Source organism: Anticarsia gemmatalis, chromosome 14, assembly GCF_050436995.1.
Source record: "Anticarsia gemmatalis isolate Benzon Research Colony breed Stoneville strain chromosome 14, ilAntGemm2 primary, whole genome shotgun sequence".
In the NCBI taxonomy this organism is placed as follows: Eukaryota; Metazoa; Arthropoda; class Insecta; order Lepidoptera; family Erebidae; genus Anticarsia; species Anticarsia gemmatalis.
The window spans coordinates 11,602,659-11,627,176 of record NC_134758.1 but is presented as its reverse complement, the minus strand read 5'-3'; the positions used below and the strand labels follow the sequence as shown (position 1 = coordinate 11,627,176).

Sequence of the window (24,518 nt, the reverse complement as noted above, 5' to 3'; positions counted from 1 at the left end):
TTTATACGCGTAAATAAGACAACATGAAAAATCTCAACTAACCAAATCTCTCTTCAAATCTCACCATCAAAAATTGGGCCATAGACACAAAAATCACATTTTTAAACAGTTTAAAAATCGCGGTTAGATATTTTCTTTTTAATCTGTATACATCAGCTGGTTCTCATCCGCTACTCAGCAAGTTATATATCCGCGCGAATGTAAATAAATACTCTTTTGCGTTTACCTACAAACTACTTGAATACCCGTTCTAAATCCAGAACGGAATACCATATGATATTGGCTATAGATAGATTGATAGTGGATCGAGAGATGTACAAGGTTTCATCAAAAGAAAGACTTGTGTGTGCATCCGCATTTCAATTCGATGAATATAAAGGCGGATATATTATAATTGTAGAAAGCATCAAATCTTAGAAATTGGTGTCTTTAGTATGTAAGCATAGCCTTTTAGAAGAAGGCTCTATATTATGTCCTTACAGACTTCTGAAAAACAAACAGACAGAAAAGTCTCAGTAACGGGGTCCCGTTTTTACTCTTTGGAAGGAACCGACCTATAAAGACTTCATGTTAAAAAAAAACTGGCATTGACTTGCTTTCAAACTTGTTTTTTTTTTCAGTCTTCCTTGTCTAAGCCAAAGCGCAACCTTTTCTTTACGTTTTTTAAATTAGTTGGCAACTAGCGTTCACCTTTCCAAACATCTATAAAGTAATCAAAAAGATTTTCCATTGATTTTCCACGTAGTTATTGTAATCTGCAGTCTTGTTATCGATCGCTCTCAGTGGGGCGTCCTACGCGTTATTCGGACATCTGCCATTAAACGCGAAACACGATAATCTTTTCAGCTAAACATTCCTACACAACTTTGACATTAGATTAACCTATAATTATCTATGATAGACATCGAGAAATATAGATAGAAATAATCGCTAATTATCATAGCAATTCTTTTTTCTTTTTATGTAAGTATTTATTTGTTAGTTGTTAGAACATAGCCAACCTTCCATATTGTATTTACAAAAACTTGAATTAAATTATTAAGACAAAAGCAGTTCGAAAAGTACATTATTTTTGTGTATGGAAGCCACATTTACGAAGACGACTTACGAGCAAAATTAATATTTTTTATGCTAATTATTGAGCCAGTGAATAAATTGTGGTTTCTTGAAAAGAATATAGGTATATATCGAAACTATGTATATCGTATTAGCTACTAGATTGTTAGAAACATTAAATGAAAAAACAAAACCGATAGATAAGCACCATGAAAATGGGTCTAGCTAGTCAATAACATATCTTTACGTCCTTTGAGACCGAAGTGATTATCAAAAACGGCACTGCTATTTCAAAGTAACATACACAAATCTCTTAGCGCAATGACGTCACATGACTTGAAACGAGACCACGTAATAGTGTGCATTATGCAAAGTTAAGTCATCGGGCGGCTCGAGCCGTCGTGCCGGTACTTCGCTAGATTTATGCGAATAATTGAATGTTATATTATCAGCTAATGGCGTAATAACCGGGGCTGTTCTGGTTAAGTACCAGTTAAGATAACTTGTTGGGAATGGACGAATAGTGCTTTGCAAAAAAGATGAGTAAATTGATAGAATATTTCAACTGTCTCTATGAAAAACTAGGTGAATTAACTACTTTATGGTTCTATAATGATAATATCTGCCTGCCTACTGTATGTGACTGCCTCTGTGGCGCAGCGGTTTAGGTCGCCACGCCGCTACCATTGCGTTGGGAGGTCTTGGGTTCGATTCCCACACGTAACATTTATTTGTGCGATCCACAAATTGTTTCGGGTCTGGTTGTACTCTGTATCCGTTGTTTGTATGTTTATTAATGTCCCCGCGACACAAGAGTAATTCTTAGTGCGGGAGTTGTCTCTAAAAAAAGAGTTATAAACTATCCGTGTGCCAGCGTTCATCCAAATCTGTAAAGCAGTTTTGACATAAACGAGTATCTAAAACACATTGACCTATCCATCCACCTCACAAGATTTCGCATAAAGTTGATATTAGATCTCGAACTAAAATAATAGACAGACAATTTATTAAGAGTCTACCTCCCACGGCTTACGTTTAACTAGTTAGATTGTATCCAGTTACCTAATTTGGATGCTAAAGTATCCATTATTCAAATGCTCGTGGTCACAATCCACCTGAATGAACGAATACCGACCAACTGTCACGCGATATTTATTGGCATATCCTCACATGACCGAATATATTAGGCACATTTGTAGGCCTGCCTAGCCATAGTAAGTAGTTGTTAGTTTAGTTTATAGGTGTAGGTTTTTTTATTGTATTACTTTTTATGATATTTGAGTCTGATCTGACTGATCAAGATTAACTGTAAAATAATGCAAGGAGGGAGTCGATAATTAGAAATTAGTAAGTAATTAATTGCCCAGGCTTTAGGCAAGACATAAACTGTTATGTAGTAAATTAAGACAAAATTTTCGCATAAAAAGTAATTTTAGACTACAATTTTCGCTTCCGGATTTTTTTACTCATTCTTCGCTAGTTTCTACCCCCGAAGACGCTAAAAGCCCGTGATATACTGACGGCCTCTTAGTGTCTTACGAGTTACTCCAAATTAAAAAGGTGTAAAAGCACTAAAATCTATTTAGCATTTTCTGCGTGAGTACAAACCGCTATCTGTCATCACTACACGTAGGTAATGACGTATCAAATACCTACCAGATACCTTAGTCACAAAAATTTACGAACCCCGCCAGTACATAGGTACAACAATGTTTTTGTGTGACGTAGTCGACCGCAGAACTAACCCAATAGAAACGAAGATTCACTCTGAAATGATTCAAGCTTGTTTGTTTATACGAATTGTGGAGAAATATGGGAAAATACGGGTAATGAACGTTCAGGGATCAAGGTAAAATGCATTGTTGGTAATTTTTATAATTAGTTTTTATTGCAATACCCAAAATTGTTCCAAATACATTATTTACGGTAAAGAAAAGGTTTACAACTTGCATATAAACAGTTTTTAAAATATACTTTTAGTTTCTAAACTTCAACTAAACTAAACTATGTAATTGTGTCATCAAAATAGATATTAAAATATAGCTTAAGTTTTTAAACTCAGCCTGAACTAAACTAGCTTCTTTTTTATCCCGAAAGAAGTCCAATGCCGGGATATCAGAGTTTAACAAAGTAGCAAACTAACAAAATTCTTCTCCACACTTCGAAGTAGTTACCTTCATATTCAGTAGGTAAAGGAAAACTGGCTCTACATATTAAAATATTATTATATTTGTAGCTCTGTATTATCAGTATAGCAAGTAAAATAGCTGAAGCATATTCGGACATCCGATAGAACGACCGCGCGGCGCCGTCGACAACTAATTTGAATTCTCTAATATTTCATACATTAGCATACAATACCATAGATAAAGATCTTCACAGGCTGTTATGAAATAAACGGATTAACACACTTCCGTTTATTGATTGAATACTTATACAAAGATATGGGCTTCATTAGTAGCATTCTATGGTGAAATGAAAATGCATTTTTAATGGGCCAGAAACACTTTTCATTCATAATCTACAAATACTTAAGTATTTTCTTCGGGTTACCATTAATTACTAGGAAAATGTGTTAGGTATTTGGCAACAAAGACGTTTTATGAGCTTGTAGAAAAATGGTTATGATTGAAATCAACTAAATTATAAAGGTCAATAAACCTTTGACGTTTATCATCGGACTTGTATTAGCGCCATCTATAACCAATTTTCCGACAACAACTTTCCAGTAATCCTATAACGCAATAAATGTTTATTTTCTTCGCACATTTATTTTAATTAAATCCCAGATGTAGGGTGCATACAAACACCATTTGCAGTGACCTGTTTCGATTTGTAGTGTCTATGACATCAGCTTTAACTCAGAGGCACTCGGTAAATATTGAGAGTTGAGCTTTGTAATGTCACTGTTTATTTTTCTTCTTATTATTTCTAGACAAGAGAAAAAGCGTGATTTTATGTACCTACCTTTATATGTATGTATGTTTTTTGTCAATATGTTTTATACCTTCCATAAAAGCGATGAATAATTGGGACATTTTGATATATTCCCTAAACATTCATTTGTCAAAACCTTTAAAATTATTTCGTACTTAATGTGTCGATGGAAAAGTATAGCCCCTTATGGTTAGACGTTAGTTCACGTTAGTTACCTAGCAACAACGTTAAAATAAATAAGCATTAACTAAATAACGACACAAAACATGCTTAATGCTTATTGCTACGAGTCTATTTCTGAAGTACGAATTAATGGCGGGCTTCCGCGTGGCCAAATTATTCCTTAGAATGTATTACTACTATGTTAACATTATTATTGACAGTTTTAACTGTTCCCTAGTGTTTACAGGTACATGTTAATATTAAGCTTCCCGGTGTGTTAGCCAAATTGTATGTGTTTGTATGTACTAACGATGAAGTGTTCGTTTCGCAGTTTCGCGCAAATTATAGCTTCCGCAGCTTTTGAAATGATTTATTTGTAAAAGCAGCTCAAAACTTGCACTTAACTACATCCGTAATTTCACAAATTCTGAGAGTATTCTAGAAAAATATTAAAAACGTAAGCCTCAGTAAATTGGTGTGACTTACAGTAATTTCAAGTCACCTTTCTTGGCTGGTACCTCACTTGCCACATTGTTGCAAATTCCAACATGCTCACCGCTTTCCTTTAGTAATCGTCTCGGACGATTAAGAGATTAGGTATAATTTCCATCATAGATTTTTAGTCTATGATAAATCTGTATCTTTGTTTACATTCTATAATTTTTTTTGTACATAATCCTATTATGTATGGAAATTGATAAAATCTGGTTCGATAATAGCAGAAGTTGCATAACTCCTTAGGCATTCATTGCACGTAACTTTCATCGCATTAAGATATTAAAGTATACTTTCGCATCTACATTTCTTCATTTAGTTTCTGAAGTACATAAAGCAGTAGTTTATTCATTCAATAGCGTTTAAACTCATATAAAAACGCTATTTAAAAGATATACTACCGCACAATGTACACAGAAACCGGTCATAAGACATTTAAATATACTTACGCATCTTTAGTATAAATAAATTATGGATATAAAGATATCTAGTCAAGGATACTCTATCTTATCGTCACATAAAAGGGTGCTATTTATTGACAGCTCCATTATATTGGCACCACGCAAGAGTCAGGTCACCGTCTGAACCCAAGCTTTGTATTGATATAAACTATAGCTCACGTTGATAGTATTCTTGTATAGTTAGTGTATTGTGGAGATAAGACAGAAGAATAATGCTAAAGTAAATGCATTTGACAGGACATTGTTATTGTAAAGGTGTATACATTAGCATGGGCTTCTAAATATTGGCTATGTTTAATGATAACCACGTACTCGTTTGAGCACGAATACTTCATACTAGCGGAAAGTGGATCTTTCTAGGATGCTCGAGCCAAAAAAAAACACAGAGTTACCAGATTCTTGACACAGAATTTTCGAGTCATAAATATCTTAAACTTTTTCACAAACGAAATTCTGCAGCCAAGTGCCACGGCTTCATAAAAGTTATTAATATCTATGGAACTACAAATTGCTTCCTTGTATAAGTATTTATTACTAATTTGCTAAACTAATTGAAATTATTTAGCCATTAATAGTATGCTGATAACACATCTACAAGTCACGGAAGCACTTGCAAGTACGGAAAGCAACTAACAATATAAAATTGAGACATATTGAAGTTCTTCACAAACTTAATCTTCTGTTCCTCACAGTGTCTGTGTATTCTAGATATCTAGGGCACTTATCCGTTCGTTATAATTAGTGTAGCTGGCGTCTCCACTTGTTTGTTGCACCACAACAACAACACGCTATATCTACACTGATAGTGCGAATTAGGTTAGCTGACGTGATAATTGTGACGTGCATACTCTTTAGTTCAACCATAGAGCTAATAGGTTGGAGGCATAATGGGACTTTTGTTTTTTTTTTTGTTAATGGCTGTTAGGTTGATTTTTTTTTTTTTTAAGTGTTAGTTGGTTTGTGTGTTTCGTGTTAAAATATGGGAATCGAATTATTCGTTTTGATAGATTACTTTTCGAACTTCTACAGTTAAAGCTTTATTCGTATCTTTTCTTTTATGTTCCTGCAATCTGATTCACTAAATTATTTGTTAGTCTGGTAAAACTATATCAATTTAAAAGATTGCAGTATAGTCAAACTTTATTATAGGATGCACTTTATATTAAGAGTCTAATTTTAACCATTTTGACAGATTCCACGCATCGCTCTGAAAATTATCTGGGAGTGAGAAAGTTAGCCCTTCACAAAAGTTACCATTAAAGACCTTTCAAACTAGTTATTAAAGTGCTTACTTTATCTTATATGTTTATGAATACGGTGAAATTTGATACGATATTTACATATTTTACGCACTATATGTAGAGCCGAACATGACGGCAAGATCTACATACATACATAATAACAAATTCATTAATAAATACAGCCAACTGTAATTACCACCGTTTCCCTAAATTAACTTTCCCCAGTAACAGTACGTTCTAACTATAGAAGTAATTGTTTTCCCTCAACATACTAATATAACCGGTACGCAGAAACACATGGAGTCGGAAAATCGACGGTTTTGGTACTTGCCTAAGTTGTCAAGCAACGAACTACAACAATGTAAAAGTTAAATAAATATTATTGGACAACTCACACACGGTCATTTGATTCCAAACTAAGCAGAGCTTGTACTATGGTAACCAAATAACTGATAAACATACTTATATACTTCTAAATATATACTTATATAGATAAATTGACAACCAGGCTCATAACAAATACTCGTGCTCATCACACAAAGATTTGTCCCGGGTAGGATTCGAACCCACCACACGCGGCGCTACGGTTGTTGCGGCGAGGTGACCGCTTAAACCACTGCGCCAAACGTGCAGTCAAAGTCAGTTACGATAATGCTTAATTATCGTCTTCATGGTGGGTCTCAAAGTTTTTTAACAAATGATATTTTGTCTTTTTATAAGGCACATGAGGACAGGCTAGAATTTGCTTGGTGAGGAATATCTTATTTTTCCATGACAGTATTACTGTTACCTTACTAGAGCCATAACAAACGTGCTAATAAAATCAAAAGAATCGTAGGAATGTGACAATGTGTTAGAATGAGCTAATAAAAATGAAAAGAAAATCCTAGCATTATACAACTATTCACTTTTTTGCATTAGATCGTAAATTACTAAAAAAAAATGTTCATAAACATTAAGAACCGCGTTAAATTAAAACAAAACAATGTCTTTACTCTTTCGTGAATCATTTTCGTCAGTACATTTTCCCGCCAATCTATTTTGACAGCTGCGTATTACCAACCTGATGAACAACTCGAGAACAACTGCCATTTAATTTATTAGTTTACATCCCTGAACGAAGTGGCCGTCTCGTTAGATTAATTGCTGATCTAAACCCGCCAAGAAAGTTCTACTTCTAGAATCTAAATCGATGGATGCAATTAAAAATGATTGATTTTCTTACGGTATTTTATAAATAGACCATTTTGAATGGCAGAATGATTTCCTGGGGTAGAAACATATCTTGTGTGTTGATATAGTATTCTAAGTAGATTATTATGTGTTACCTAACAACAATGTGTGAGTCTACCCGTCTTTATTGAAACTTTTAGTTAGATATAGAGATAGGTAACTGTAGGAGAAATTTCCAGTTCTATGCATTTTTTCCTAATTATTGGTTACCTTCAAATATTTTAAGACCTTCTGCAACAATTTCACCTTCTTTGTACTTTCAAACTATCTACCTATATCGTCAAAGTATCTATAAGCTCTCTCCTTCCTTGATTATTCTTTCACTATATCGTTCTTCTCACTACTGCAAACTGTAGTTTACTTTAATATGCCTTATCATTGTATAATTCTTAGTTACTCTTGTTTTATATACAAACTGCAGTCAATAACATTGATGTAATATTTCGTAATGTGTGAGTAATTATAAATATAATAATGTGACTAACATTATGTTAAGTCTTTCCTTAGTTCCGTTATTATTTATCAAAACTCAATCCGGGGTTTAGGGGTAGATTTTGAAAGCATTGTCTTATTCCGGGTTTTCTATCGTCTATCGTGAAGTAAAATTTCATCAAAATTGGTTCAGCGGCTTAGGCGTAAAAGCGTAACAGAAATACAGACGTTCGCATTTATAGATTTAGCATGGCAATATAGATTGAAATATTTGTATAATATTTTGTAATTAGTAAGTATATTTTAAGATGCAGCGTAGAAAAGAGCACATCTCGTATACAAAGACCTAATAAATTAAACATTATCTCTCAAGGAAACTAGGGCACTTTGAACAGTAGTACCAGTTTCTAAAATAACTACAATCATTTATTAAACAAAAGTATGAAGTAGGTATTAACAGAACAAACATATAATTATATAATAACACCAAGAAATACTAATTATTATCATAATTTTCCTCAAACATACCAATCAAAAATAGCAGTGACAGCCGAATGGTCCCACTTGCGTGGGAGGCGCTACATAGACCACTCGGGTTCGTACCCGAGGCAACACACCAATGACTTTTCGCATTTACATTGTGTAAACACTGCAGAGGGGATTAGGACTGTTACTCCTTAATACAGACTACATTATAGCCTAGTCAGTAGAACAGCACTTCACCCACCTGATTGAAGATGTGTACTTAGAATTCGTATGTCAAATTATACTTACATGTAATTTCAATCAATGTTTCATATAAATAAAGTTTTTTATTATTATTATTATAAACAAACTTACTTAATGACTTTTCGAAGTTACACTTGTTCCAACGGTGAAGGAAATCATGGTGATACAATCTTGATGTCTGAGAACAGCAACTTAACTTTACAACAGTTCCTGAAGGTATACAAAGTCACAAACCCACTCTTGGCCTATGAGGTGGAGTCTAGGCCTACCTCTACCCCCTTTAAAACAGTTCTTGAAGGAATGCAATGTCCCCAATCCGCACTTGGTCAAAGTGGTGGACTCGTGGCTTATAACCTCTTCCTTATTCCGGAAGAATTGTGAGGACCCTTGCCCAGCAGTCGGACTTTAATGGGTTTTTATTATAAAGTATTAAACAGACATGCATATAATTATATTATTAAACAATACCAAGAAATAATTATAATTATCGAAATAAAATTCAATAATTTTCCTCAAACATAAAAAAACAATAGTTATCGTAGTGCAACCAATGCGGAAAATGTTGCCAAATAAAAAACAGGAACGCGATCTTCCTGGAATGTTTCAAATAAAAGATAGGTAGCAATCTTATCTAGTGAATCAACGTTGAATAATATTTACTTATAACGTTATTCATAGATAAAAGTAATTTACAAACAATGTGTATGTATCAATTTCCTAGATTTTGTTGACTAGCCGGATGTGGGATAGGAAATGTTTAGGAAGTTTGTAATTTCAGTATTAGTGTTTTCAAATTCGATTTCACGACCTTAAATTAGGTAGGTATGTATTGCTAGCTTTATAGGTTAAATTCGTTTCCGAATATGTATCAATTAGGTCTTGATTTAAAAGTTGGATAGTATTATTGGACATAAGTAAGTGTCCATAACCCTTTGTTCAAAACCAGGCAAATTTTTAGGCTTAAAAGATAGGTAGTATAGTTCTGTTGGTGGAGATCTAACCCGCAATTGATACATGGTTTTTAGTCACTACCTGCCTCCATGGAAACAAGGCGTCATATTATAATAAGAACGTAATTAAGGTCGGTAATTTTTTTAAGTCCTCTGACATTAAAGTTATTTTTGAAATCTCCGTTATAAATAACCCACATTTTGACAAGCACTTATTCTTTATTAATAACGTTTCAAACTAGGTAGCCGAATAAGGCCATCAATTATGATAAATTGTAAAAAATCTAGACTTTCCAAATATCAAACCCACGGCCTGACTCACACGAGACAATGAATCATTGAGACAAGTCTTAACACTGACTCACATTTGGAGTTTTATATTAAAAAACAACTAAGTCTGTGGTCGGTACTAGTCGGTAGTGTATCCGACTGCCGATCTTGAACTCTCGGGTTCAATTCCCGGGTCGAGCAAAGTGCTTTTGGTCTGGTATTTTTTTTTATATTAATATAGACTTTTTCACTATAGTAGCCCTAAGATCGGTAACGTTTCCGGTATATGGCTATAGGCTCGCCCCCTAATAAATGGGACTTGATTTTTTAATTGAGACACATGGGTGTATGTCATACATCTCTGCGTGATATAATGCATCTATGTACTCAAAACAAATCTATCCTGAAAAATAAAAGTCTCTAACATAAAAAAGATGCATGCCTAAAGATTTATTAACGCATTTCTTGAGGGCATGTAGAGTCTCCAACCCGCACTTAGTCAGCAAGGTGGACTCAAGGCCTAACACCTCGCTCGGGTGGACACTCCAAAAAAATACGAAAAAACACCGTTAATTGTATGGATTGGGGATACTTTATATTTTACATTTTTTTTTTATATTTGTTATTATAGCAGCAACGGAAATACATAATTAATTGTGATAATTTCAGCTTCCTAGCTATTACGGTTTATTGTGTGACAGACAGCGGAGACTTACTAATAGGGTTCCGATTTTACCCTTTAGGAACGGAACCCTAAATGGGAACACTAATATTAATTGCAATCTAAAGATCTTACAATCGTAAATGTATATGTGTTAGTAAATAAATTACAATATTAGCAAATGTTTATCAGTTTTCATCGAGTGAGCCGAACGTAGGGAGTAAATTACCGCTCGTATACAAACAGTCAGATTTACTTGGCACAATGGCAAACACCTTTGCCTCCATTCCCGTTTAAACAGTTAACTGTAATGTTAAATTGTTTTATTTCCAAACGAACTTTTTAAAAAAGCTAACCGTTGAGCAGAATAAAAAATAACTAAAAAAACGAATTGAGAATCTCCTCTTTTTTTCAAAATTTAATTTAAATAAATCATGTAGGTTAGGTTTACTCAAGGCCTAACCCCTCCCCCCTTTGGGAGGAGACCCTTGCCCTGCAGTGGGACAGTAATGGGTTAAGAAAAAAAAAGTAAGTAAATATTTTTTTTCTTCTTCAGGATGACAATAAATACTTTCTCCCCATGAACATTAAGATAGAACTCTTGTACGATTTAACTGTCTTAACTCCAGATCAGTTAGAAATTAATATATTAATGTTAATATTGCGAGGCATGTACGCAGGTTGTGTAACTCCTTGGCCAGTGACGCAAAGAGGCAGACAGCTGGACGCTTGTGCCCAACAAGTGGTGTATTTTGAGAACAAACAGATCGGACTGCACGCGAGTATTGCCATGAACAGATACATTTAAACATACTATATTAATACTATTTAATATAGGTACAGATAATAAAATATAATCAATTTCAGGCAGATTTGCCAAGCTTAAAGATGATTTTCTTCAAAAGCACTATAATAAAATTAAATAAAATTAAACCGTTCATGTCCCACTGCAAGGTTAGGGTCTTCCGGAGTAACAAAGGGCTTAGGTCTTAAACCGTCTTGAGTCCACTTCGCTGCTAAATGCGGGTTGGCGACGTTGTATGTCCTATAAATGATTTAAAGTTTTTTTAGGCAAGGTTTCACCACGATTTCTTATACACATTTAATTACGAAAAGTCATTGGAACCATCAACTCCTTGCCTGGGAGGTGCAAGCTTAGACCGCTTGGGTATCACTGCGATTTAATAAATAGGTTTAAGTATTGTAATTTATATAAAAATACGCTAGGGGCGCTGATGGATACCTGCTGGTGCTACTGATGATTGGACTGCCTCCGTGGCTCAGTGGTTTAGGTCCCCACGCCGCGCCGCTACCATTGCGTCGGGAGATCGTGACTCGTGGGTTCGATTCTCACTCGGAACAATTATTTGTGCGATCCACAAATAATTGTTCTTTTTATCCGGCTGACACCTTCACTACTGTTGTAGCCATATCTAAGCCACTAGTCTAATAGACCAACGAACTAATGACGGTCGCCGTAAATCATAGTATACACACAGCACGAAGGCTGGCTATAACTCGTCGTAATTCGCCCTCCTTGTCCAGCCGCAAACACAGAAACGATCGTTTACGCAGCACTTGCCTGATTTACACGGCCGTACACAAACAAAGACATTTACTTAGGGAATTGCCTATTGAATTGGCTTCCTAGATACAGTGAATTATTGAGGTCGAGTTTTTGACGCAAGTAATAAGTTAATAAAGAGATTACATACGTTATTTGTCGATAAGTTTAGCGGCAATGAACTTGCGCTTCATTACATGGGACTAACGTAGCAAACGGTGAGACAATACACCTCTGCCTACACCTTAGAATATATATAACAGGCGTTCGAGTATATAATAGGCATTGATTACATTATTCATACCTCGCATTAGTTCCTTTAAAATTATCTTTTGGAGATGAGTTTAGAGTTATCGTCAAAAACTGAGGAACTATTATCATGATATGGAAGAGTCTCTCTATTTTATTATCCCACTTTACAGACAGACTTTCAAGACAGAATTTCTGTCTAAAATGAAATGAAGAGTTACAATATGACGAACATTGGTTAAATAACTAAATACCTAAGTATACATCCTGTGGTAAGCGACTACGATCTACGTGACTGTAAACATTCACTAAAGCAAGAATTATTTTTACCTAAATTGTTATTCATAATTAGGCGACAAACGAGAGGGTACCGCTAATATGGTCAAAATTATTTTCCTTCCTCATTTGATACTATATAAAGAACGCAAACTAAGAAATCGGCCGTCAAAAGAACTAGTGAGTCATATGATTTTGTTTCAGGCTGATAATTTTACAACTTTTTTTCAACCAATGACTGTCCCACTGCTAGGCGAGAGGGTCTCCTCCCGAACCAGGGAGAGTCTAGGCCCTCCACCACGTTAGTCAAGTGCGGGTTAGAGATAAATTTACAAGTCAAGTGTTTTCGCAAATCATAGATATTTCCTAAACCCCTGATTACTGGAAACTTATTCATATAAAAACTATTTAACGCAAAATACTCGAAACATTATAAATTAGTAATGTTATTTTATTATAAAGTACTTATTGGTCATACTAAATAAGAAATTTTATTGATGACGCACTTACTGACGCGTCAAAGAGATGGATAGGTATTATGTGCAATGGTAGTTTGCCGATGATATTGTGACGTCACTGTAGTTTCGCGATACAAGATAGGTGAAAATGGGGTGGGGAAGGGTAGAGGGGAAAGCGTTTAATCGGCAAACCTTTTGCGTACGAGTGTTATAATAGGTAGGTATTTCGTTTCTTACAATCTGATTTGTAGGTAAGTGTTGTTTTGTGGTGTTCTGTGGTATTATACATTTTATTTGTTAAATGTGATCGTAAGGTTTAATGTACCTTTTTCTAAGGCACAGCTGCTTTGATTTTAGTCAGTCGATGGAGTCAAATAAGTGTTAATGGAATATGTACAAGCAAACCTTGCCCCATTTGATAACTTTAGACTGGTTTATTATGCAAAATGCAAACCTTTTATGAATATAAATCATAATAATTGTTTGTATATTGATATTGCAATCTGTGATTGTTTTACTGCCAGTGTGTTCACGGCAAATATGTCTGCTTATCTGTAGTTACTTGTTGAACTAATATTTATGTAGACCAATAGTTTTCTTATTGATTACGGTAGGAACTAGATAGGTATGCACTTGTTTGCTGAAAGAGCATGAAATCACACTTATGATTAAATATATTCATTTCTATAGAAATCTGTGTAAGTGACAGTAAGTGTATTGTATGGGTACTTAGTTATTGTAGTAGGTACAAAGTATATTACTCCATGTTTCAATATAAAAAATATGTAAAAGTCCAATATTACAAAGTTCTACTTAAAACTATGACAATCCCACTAGCAACCTGTACGGACTAGTTTACTTAAAATTAAAATGTACCTATTTTTATCAAATCATTATATAGCTGACCCGCGCAACTTCGCTTGCGTCACATAAGAGAGTCATAATTTTCCCCGATGTTAGTTACATACTGACATACTTCCAAATTTTTGTTACGGGAATTATTTTTTTCCAGAAATGAAAGTTACCCTTTCTGATTGTACCAAATTATTTTATCAAAAGTACCAAAACTCATCTATGATCCGCTATATTTTTTTATCAGCATAATCCTAGAATTTGGAGGCAAACGCCACCGGCCCGTCAGCCAGCCAGATAACTAATTAACTCGTCAAACAATCGACTTTTATCAAATTAGTGATGTCATCGTTTTGGCGAACGTTCAGAGTAGTGACGGGACGTATCGATTGGTTCCACTAAATTAGTAAAGTGTGCAAACCACTTGATGAAATTGGATTGGCAACTGTTATGAAGATATTTTTTATCTTGTTATTGTGTTTTGAAGAGATACTTTATTATTTGAGAAAATCTATACTAATATTATAAAGCTGAAGAGTTTGTTTGTTTGCTTCTTTGAACGCGCTAATATCAGTAACTACTGGTCCGATTTGAAAAATTATTTCAGTGTTAGATAGCCCATTTATCGAGGAAGGCTATATATAGGGTATACCTATATCATTACGCTACGATCAATAGGAGCAGCGTACCAGTAAAAAATGTAGCAAAAACGGAAAATTTTGACCCATTCTCTCTTATGCGACGCAAGTTGCGCGGGTCAGCTAGTCGATAGATATGATGGAGCCTTTGAAGTAAACAATACAAGACTATACCTAAGTTTCAAATTAATTCCATAATGTCATAGAATACTTCGTATGGGTTATGGTTATGGGCCAGTCTCACAATTTACCAGTAAGTTGACGGCTCCGAGGCGCAGTGGTTAAGGTGATCGTTACGCCACTGCCACTGAATCGGAGGTTGTGGGTTCGATATCTACAAGTAACTAATATTTGTGAATTGGGTTGTACTTTGTGTCCGTATATTTGAGAAAGTACCTGCGACACAGCAATAATTCTTAGTACGGCAGTTAGTACCTATCTTCTGGATAAAGTTACAGCGATTGTACTTTATCCGGTATACTGTTAGTTACTGTTAGTACCTATACACTATACTGTTAGTAAGAGAACAACTGTTAGATATCCATTTGATAGACTATCTGATACTTACATAAGAGATCTTCTTCTTATCGTATGGTCAGTGGTCAACCTAGTGTCAAAGTTGTTCAAGCCGCCCGAAGGACTTTGACATGGCTTAACGACTGTTACCTTAGTAGATAACAGCCGGGACCGACTTTTTACGTGCCCTCCGAAGCACTGAGACGCCCAGTTCAAATATCACTATGCGGTCACCCATCTATGGAATGACCGCGCCAACGGTTGCTTAACCCACAGATCGTTTACCGACCGGTGAGCACAACTGGCTATGGGCGCCTCAAAAATAAGAGATGAAACTGGACCTTACTTAAGAAGTAGAGGCAATAAAGAACTTAGTATAATTATTATCGAAGACACTTATATAAATGAATGTTGTGTGTAAGCATATTATTATAGTTGCTTTTACTGTACCGTGCACTTAATAGTGCACTCAACTGTTATTATAAGCGGTTATGTGTTTATGACAGTGGGACATTGCCGCAAGTCACTAGTGATAAAAAGATCATCTTTTAAAGTAACACGAATTTTGTAATACATATTTTGGAGATCGAAACATATTTTGTAGATCATCTTTAATCATAACATCATAAACATTTTACTTGTTTATAGACTCTGTACCTGTAAAACTCACATCGTTTCGTGATTTCTGATTGCAACCGTACGTGTAGCTCGATTCCTTACTACTATCGACTACCGGCTAGCTATCGTCAAATTTGTATGACAATCGGTTCAGCGCCTCTAGCGAGCGTCGTAGAAACTATTTTTGCAGTACATTTTTATGTCATACTCGACAGTACCGACTGTACAGAATCGTGCTACTGAACGCTTTAATAAAAACGATGAATTACCTGTCAGTAAGTACATCTAGACTGATTGATGCTGATATTTATTAGAGCGTTTGACACAATAGTTTACAACAGTTATACTCTTTATCCGCGAACGCCGTACAACTGGCACACACCTACATACCATAGCTTCACTCATCCTACCAAACATGCAACGTCAATCTTACTAACTAATTGTCCACAGTTCTTGAACAAAAATGCACTTAATCATATAACTTACAGCTATTTAATGAGTTACATGTTGCAAAATCAAGATCATAAAATATAATCACTTGTCGACGCCATATTTGAAGCGAAAATGTACTATTTTATGACACGTCTGCAACTAATAATTACCTCGTATTTCATAATAATAGTCGTGATATGGTAAATCAGAGGTTAAAACAATAAATAGTTTAATTTAATTAGAGACGCTATAAAATTTTCAAAATGGCGGACAAGATTGGCGCCATTGTTTTAAAAGAAAAAGTAACAAAAAAACATAGTTCAAAGGAAACAATAAACATATCGAAAAAAGACATTACGGCATTATGCCTCTTACAGTTTCCATTTAGTGCAGCAGTTTCAGCCAATAACACTTGAAATTATAGCGTAGGTATTCTCGTCATGATATTCAAATACTTTCCCACAAGTTGGCGGCGCCGACGCGCGTAAATGGTTGCGATATTTTGTGTGCAGACTAAAATAAGAACATGATCATTAGCCAGCCGGATCTGTTCTAGCCGCTCTCAGTTGTCTCACACAATGTTTCTTTTCATTGAGAAATTTCCTCTGTTTAATAAAAGATGCCAAACAAAAATTGTGAATAAAACTACAAAAAGAATTGCAAGGTTTTAAAGAAACGACGGTCTTCAGCTGTGATTTAAAACAGTTTTGATTTCGAGCATTTCATTGAAGAAAATTGAAGTATTCGAATAAAAAACGAGACTAAATATTTGTAATATGCGAAATATAAATATTGTTTTGTATTGTACGTGAAATAACGATCGCGTATGAATGGCGGTGAATAGTTTCCCGGAACACTTTGGCAATTCCGAGTCACTACGTCAGCCAGAAAGCATGTCTGGTTATAAAGTTCTTTAGTCATCCTCCCGCCCCTTAAAACACATTCTATTACTACATATTTGACGCAGTGGTTAACGTGGTCATCTCACCACAATAACCGTAGCGCCGCGTGTAGTGGGTTCGAGTCCCACCCGTGACAAACATTTGTATGATGAACAAAAGCATTTGTGCTGAGCCTGGTTGTCAGTTAATCTATGTATACAAGTATGTACTTTGAAACATATAGTATATTTATCAGTTATTTCGTTAACATAGTAGTACTCTGTATCTATATGATAGGGAGTACAAGCTCTACTTAGTTTGGAATCAAATGACCGCATGTGAGTTGTCCAATGATAACTAATTATTTGCCAAACTCATTGAACAGGAAAACCCAAGGACACTCACTGACTCAATGATTTCGGGATTCCCAATTGTTCTTTTAATCACAAGACACCATACTTGAGCAGCTGTATCATTAGTCGTCGATATTCTAAATGAACGTGCTCATATATTCTCGGGACATCTTAATAAGGATGAGAAGTGATCGAGTCGTGCCTCCCGCCACTTAAGAGGGCACCGCTTATTATTGCATGTATTAGCAGCTGTTTGTATTCAACACTGATGTGTACAGGGACGGCTACTGGCAGTAAACAAAAGAGTCCTTGAAGCGATAGACTGGCTGTAAGATTACGTACCTGTGCCTCGTTGGAAATCCTGCGTAGAAAAAAATGTAACGGGAATTATGGCGTAGATATTTACGTTGATCTAGTTATTAGGGTCTGTAGTTTTGTTATGATTTGTTTAAAATGTTGTTGAACCAGAGATCTGTTTTGTTGCTTCGTCCAATAATGCACCATTAAAAATACCGTTTTTTGGGAGATAATAAAATGGCCAAAGTATCAAAAACTATATCCACTTTTTGATCTGGTTTACCACAATTGTTTATAATCTTTTAATATCCGACACCTCTATATTTAACTGTCAACGTATTATGAAATAAAATAATAACGGTTAGTTTAATAGTTATTTTACTAGTACAGTGTGATCGCGTGACATTCTCTCCCTTCATCCCTTCATCCCTTGACCGTTAATAGGAAACACTATTAAATCGCCCAATGTTTGCTAGGGGACGTTATTGATTATATTTTGATGAAACGATGCACTTTACCAAACTATACATTATAGTTAGTAAAAGTTTTGACAAACTGGCCTCGTAGAATAACCTTCACTAAATAGATGAAAAGCCGAAATAGGGTAAAATAAAATGTGTGAAAATATAAGTCTTTAAATATTTGTTGCTTTGTGATCTAGATTACAGCAATTAAAACATACAAATCCTGAATTTTCTGTGCTCATTTGTCAATTTATCTATGTACATTACGTTAGTACGTATTTAGAAGTATGTTTATCAGTTATTTAGTTACCATAGTACAAGCTCTACTTAGTTTGGAATCAACTGACCGTGTGTGAGATTTCCTATAATATTTGTTTTTATTTATTTAAAATATTTAACTAACAGAGTAACGACAGACCACTTTCAATAGTCTAAATGTCAATCAGAATAAGAACTAGGTATAAGTTGGAAGTAGGTAAACTAATTAAAACTGTCTAAGAAAAGTGGATACATGTATTTCAGTGAACCACAACTAACGGAACTGCATTCATGTGTTAATAACCGTGTCATAGAAGCGCGCGTCTCATGCTTTCCATACATTACATACATACATACAAAATGTCCATACAATAATAACGTCATGTAAATCCAAGTGACTGTCCTCTTATTGCCGCGTGACTTGCCACGATAATGTATGGATGTATGGAATGATTGAAAAGTGCATGACTATGTTTTGCTATATGTTCGTGATTGTTTTTGTTGAAGTTAACTGATTAGCGTTTAATCCTTTCACCTTGGCTGTCCTTCCGGCTGATATTTTATACGAGAATTCATGTTTCATGTCCATTTCCGACATTTTTCTGATACAAATATATTATCGTGACAGAACTATATCTGAGAGTTGTTAAAACCAGTTGTCGAAGAGATCCAAAATAACGAAAACCCATCCGGAATAAGGTCAGCCTAGTAGACGTTTACATAGGACACTTTTCTTGTAAGTATCGTTGCGGAAAATGAATTAGGAAAATATAAGATTACAAAAAACGCTCTCCAATATCTTTCTGCGTGTATGCTTAAACATCTATGAGTAAAAAGATTTTAATAAAACAATAGTCATACTAAAGTCTATTTTAAATTATTATTGTTATGAGTGTTGTCATTGTTTATATTACAGATCATAAAGTTTTTGCGTATATTTCAATATGGCATCATATCGGACCTCCCACACTGAATTATTAGCAACACAATAAATAATTCGTAATGAGGTCGATAAAATCTGTGGGAGATGTGAAATGAGCGTCTTGAACGAAGTTTACTCAATGAAAGGCTTCCGTTATGATGAATACTCATGCAACTAGTACAAATAAACTTAATTCTTTACAGCTTCCGCGTTTTATAATATTTCATTTCATTCGTAGAAATAAGTAACACGTACTCCATATTGTAACAATTTGGGTCCCAGATTTTTACCTTGAAGAACACCTACTTTGACCTGTCTTCGTACAAACTTTTGCTTTATAAACGTGGGAATTAAAATTGATTATTATACTATGTTTAAATTATAAGCACAGGTCATAATTATAACAGTTATATTGAACTGAATTCAATACTATGATATTAACACAATGTATAAAACGCTTTGTACGAGTCTTTAGTCAATTGTAAAAATATAATAAAAGACACAACAATATAATTATTTCGGTATTAAGTAGGTAGGTACCTGTTATTACAGGATTTACCCAAAAAAGTACAGAACCAATCTACATTATCTAAATAACGTTGATTTCCTTGACATTATCTTAAAAAGGTTCGAATGTATAAACATAGGCAGCATGTTTTAGTAATATGAACCTTATTTTTGTAATATGACCAACACCACGTGCCCAAATTAATAAAACACAAAAGTATATATTATTATTATATACCTTTCTTTTGTTACAGATTCAAAGTGTCGACGAAAACAAAATGGCCGCGAGAAATATTTGACAAATGACTGTCTCTGAATTAAAAAGATGTCAAAAATAAATTCGAAATTAAAATTTGTAATTCTGTGAAGTGCTAGTGTTGTGCATAACAAAATGGAATCGTTTGATACGTTTGAGAACATTTCTAATATGGAACTGAACCAAAATGGTACTTTTTACCCCAAGGAGGCTACAGTGCTGGCTGCAGCGTGTGCTATTATCTTTAGTGTCGTCGGAGTCGTTGGTAAGTCATTCATAGTGATTGTTTATGGAATGTTGTTTACAGTATCGATTTATGAGTGAAGGAGCTGCAAGCGAGTGCAACTATTCGAGGAAAGCGTTGATACACTGTTTGTTTACAACGTCGTCGCACTGTACAAACACCCTGTCATATCCTAATAAACTACATTTCAAACTTCTGTATCACTGATATTTCATCAACATGTTTTCTAAACATTTGATTGTATTGATCGTTTTCCGAGATACATAAATAATTATGATAAATATTTTAAAATATTTCAATGAAACCGAGTGTGAAAAACAAAAATGCATTTGTTTCGTAAAAGTGATTGTGCGACTTGTTACTTCACAAGTGGATCTTTTTATATTTTAAACATACGTGTTATGTATAAAGATGTTGCTCTCATGTTAGCATTTACATAAAAGAAAGGTAAACATAGAACGTTGCTTAATTTCCGTCCGTAAAATTAGAGCTTGAAATTCAAACAAGAAGATCACAGACAAAGAGTAAAGTTTCGTTTTGAATTTCGACTTAAAATTCTAGGGATTAAAGATTAGATTTGTTTACACGGTTACATTTTTAAGTACACGTTTGTTTGCCGCTTGATGTACTCACTATCACTAGAAAGCGTTCAATAATCGGTCACTTAACACGAACGCAACATAAAACGTTAAGTGCCGCTCGTAATCGGACATCAAACGGTTTGTTACACGAGTCGATACGTACGCGAGAACGTCCCGCTCTCGGACGCCAGCTGCGTAAACAAACATGCACATCACTAGCTGCTCGATATTTGAATTATTAATTTTTAAATATAGATCCCGATGTGGATGTACAACGCACTCTATGCGGACATGGCGTATTTTTAGAATGTTTCAACATCAAAAAAATAATTATGCTCTACTTGAAGAAACGTGTAATTTTTAGTAGCTACTGACATTTTTACGATTAATGGCGACAGTATATTTTTTATTGCTCTATATTTTATGATAGCCTAAAAAGAGGTAGTTTGTGCAATAGTGTCACTATGATTTTCTGGTCGTTTTATGAAATAATCTTGTGTCGACATCTTGCTGCCGTGATCTATCGTCAAGCGTGAACTAGTTTCACGGTACCTTTGATTTCTGGACGTAACTTCATGCTTTCATTCGTTCTAGTGTTGACACACCTCTTTATTGACGCATTTTTATTTTTACTTAGAGTTAGAGTTACGTATACAAATAAAAAAGACATTTTATCTTTAAAAGTATCACCTGTAAAATAAAGGTGCAGCCCAAACACAAACTCGAGTCAATTTAAGTCATCCGTTTTCTATTATAGAACACGAAAAAAGGATTAAGCCTTATATCAAAGAATAATTGGTCATGTTTGCAAAATGCATTTAACTGCAAAGTCTTACCGGAATTTTGATGTAAACTAATGCACTTTTAGTAAAAGAGAAGTATAAAATAGAGAATTATGAAAATCTGTCCACAGAGAGCGAAGAAAACGATAAACATATTATTATATCAAAAACAAATACATTTATTCAAACCAACTCCTATTTAAAGTCGGTAAAAAATAAAAAATAAAGTATTCTGTAACCCCATAGCTTAAAAGTTAAACCCATGACTCCATTCCCTTCCACTGCTTTTATTTCTCACATGACATAAAACAGTAATAAAACTGATCTGTCATGAATGGCCCTTTGAGACGTGACTAAGTCAGCCATGCACCATCGAGTGCCCACTGGAATTCATTAACGAAATTAAACTAAGCTTTCTGAGTTATGTTTGACAAATAATTAAGATGTACCACAACATGTGTTAGTAATATGATAGCGGTTTGAGATTTTGATGACGATAAAACAAATTAATTATTTTATGAAGACTGCAGATTCAAGTCATTTACCGACTAAAACTCTGTTTTGTTTTTGAAAGCTAGTCTTTTACGGAGTTATGTCAAATACTCGTATTGTACTGATTTGCTGCTTAAAAGACCTTTATACCTTTAATTTACTCGATCTATTGATAAAATCCCCCTTAATGTTTTTTTAAGTAATTCTGAAGATTTTTTAACGTGTAGTGTTATGCCATCATACAGGTATGTTCATAAAAAATCGATGTAATCACTCATTAACGTAGGTAAATAGAGTAAGTAAATAAATAGGTAGCTTGTTTATATTTGTCTTTTAATTAAAAGTGCCCCTGAACTTAAATAAAAATAGATATTATGCTTACATAATCTTGGTAGAGACGCATTTAATTAAAAAGTAAATATTTAATACATTAAAGCTCTTAATTTGCAAACCTTTCCGTTACCTTGTACCAATATCAGTTTTATTTACAAACATTGGTTAAACTAACAAACAAACAAATGTTTATTATATTTATATAGGGACAATTTATTACATAAACTATTAGCGCAAGCAATTAACCGCGCAAGGGGATATTCACGAATATAGTATCACACCCCTGTGTAGGTATACCATAGACGTTAATAGAGAGCAATAAAATACTCTTTCGTTATTGTCTATGTTTTATGAAGGTTAATAAAACTTGACATTAATTTGGGCGCCCAATTTTGAACACATAAACAAAAGGTCTGAAAAGGAAAATGTTGAATATTTTATTGGATCAAAGGATAAAATCATCGTTATTATGTATACGATAAAAACTACATATTTTCGAAAAAAACAGTGCTCGGGTAACTTTTAGCTGAACAAACAAAAAAGTCCTTCCTTTGGCTGAATCAAATAACATGATTTAAGGTCTCCATAGATATTGTTTCCATTGCAAAAACTTTGATATCATAACATGGTTTAGATTTAAACATTACGTCGTGGTATAACTCCTATTATCCTTACTATTGAACATCAAAATCAAAATTATAATTTTCAAAATTCACACAAATGACATTCACATAACTATACAGAACTTTTTGTTGCCCCGTAATCGTTCAATCAGGCAGTCAGCCAGTCATTTGACGTAATCATTTTCATGGCATACAATTGAACAAACCCTGGAAAATGCCAATGTATTTTACCGATATTCGTTCGAGGAAAAATCGTTATGTTATTGATGTTGATACTAGGAATTAATACACTTTGTCGTTTCGCTGAATAAAAGCATGAAAGTGTTAATCGTATTGTTTAGCTTGTGTTCTGAATGAAATGAAAGAGACGGAAATACTTTGTTAAAGGCGTGAAATAAAGGCATAGGGGTTCATTTCTATACTAAATGGTCTGAAGGGTCTCTTAGGTTTTCTTGATAACAAAATTCAGATTAAATAGTTTTTTTTGGTTAAAACTTTCGAATATTTGTCTAGATATCGCCTCCCAAAATACCACCAGCTATTATGAGAAGACCTTGTATAGAATTTTTATGCCATATAGACTGTTAAAAATTGATAAAATGTGGTAAATAAGCAGGGTTTTTCGAATCGTAAAAGCTTTTTGTAATCGGTTCAGTTGTTTAGAAGATGCCTCGCAAACAAAAAACAGTTTACTTTACGTGTTTATGGCACTAGTAAAAGTAATGTTCTTACTCATTATTTATACATTTAGTTGTCTCACGATACCATATTAGACATAACATAATTTCTACCTAACCCTTTTACACTATAGTCTTCTTATCGTATGGTTAGTAGTCAACCTAGTGTCAAAATTGTTCAAGCCACCCGAAGGCCTTTGACGTGGCGTAACGACTGTTATAGTAGTAGATAACAACCGGGACCGACTTTTTACGTGCCCTCCGAAGCACGGAGACGCCTAGTTCAAATACCACAATGCGGTCACCCATCAATGGAATAACCGCACCAAGATTAGCTTAACCCACTGTTCGTTTACTGACTGGTGAGCACAACTGTCTATAGGCGCCTCAGACCCCGTAGTCATTAAAAATATTTATTAACACTTCCATTTCAAGACTTGCAAACAAACAAATAGTGCGGTGTAATATTTGTACAAAACTGATGATTTATTTAGATTATCTCAAGACTTTCTGATTGGTGCCAAGGGTCTGGCTTGGCGCCAAGTATATAAACTCCAAGCTAAGTGATAGGTCTTTAAGAAACGCCTATCTGTAAGTCCACCCACTTTTTACACCTCA

General features: G+C 34.5%; 1 protein-coding gene across 2 annotated transcripts in view; it reads left to right on the top strand.

Annotated features, from left to right (window-relative positions):
• The window catches only part of LOC142978472 (protein trapped in endoderm-1-like), a 48,065-nt gene that overhangs the window by 2,448 nt on the left and 21,099 nt on the right, over positions 1–24,518 (top strand). For both annotated transcript variants that reach the window (XM_076122938.1, XM_076122939.1), the window contains exon 2: positions 20,167–20,433. In XM_076122938.1, the coding sequence (XP_075979053.1) occupies positions 20,304–20,433 (130 nt within the window). In that variant the 5' untranslated portion in view covers positions 20,167–20,303. The remainder of the gene's footprint in view (positions 1–20,166; positions 20,434–24,518) is intronic.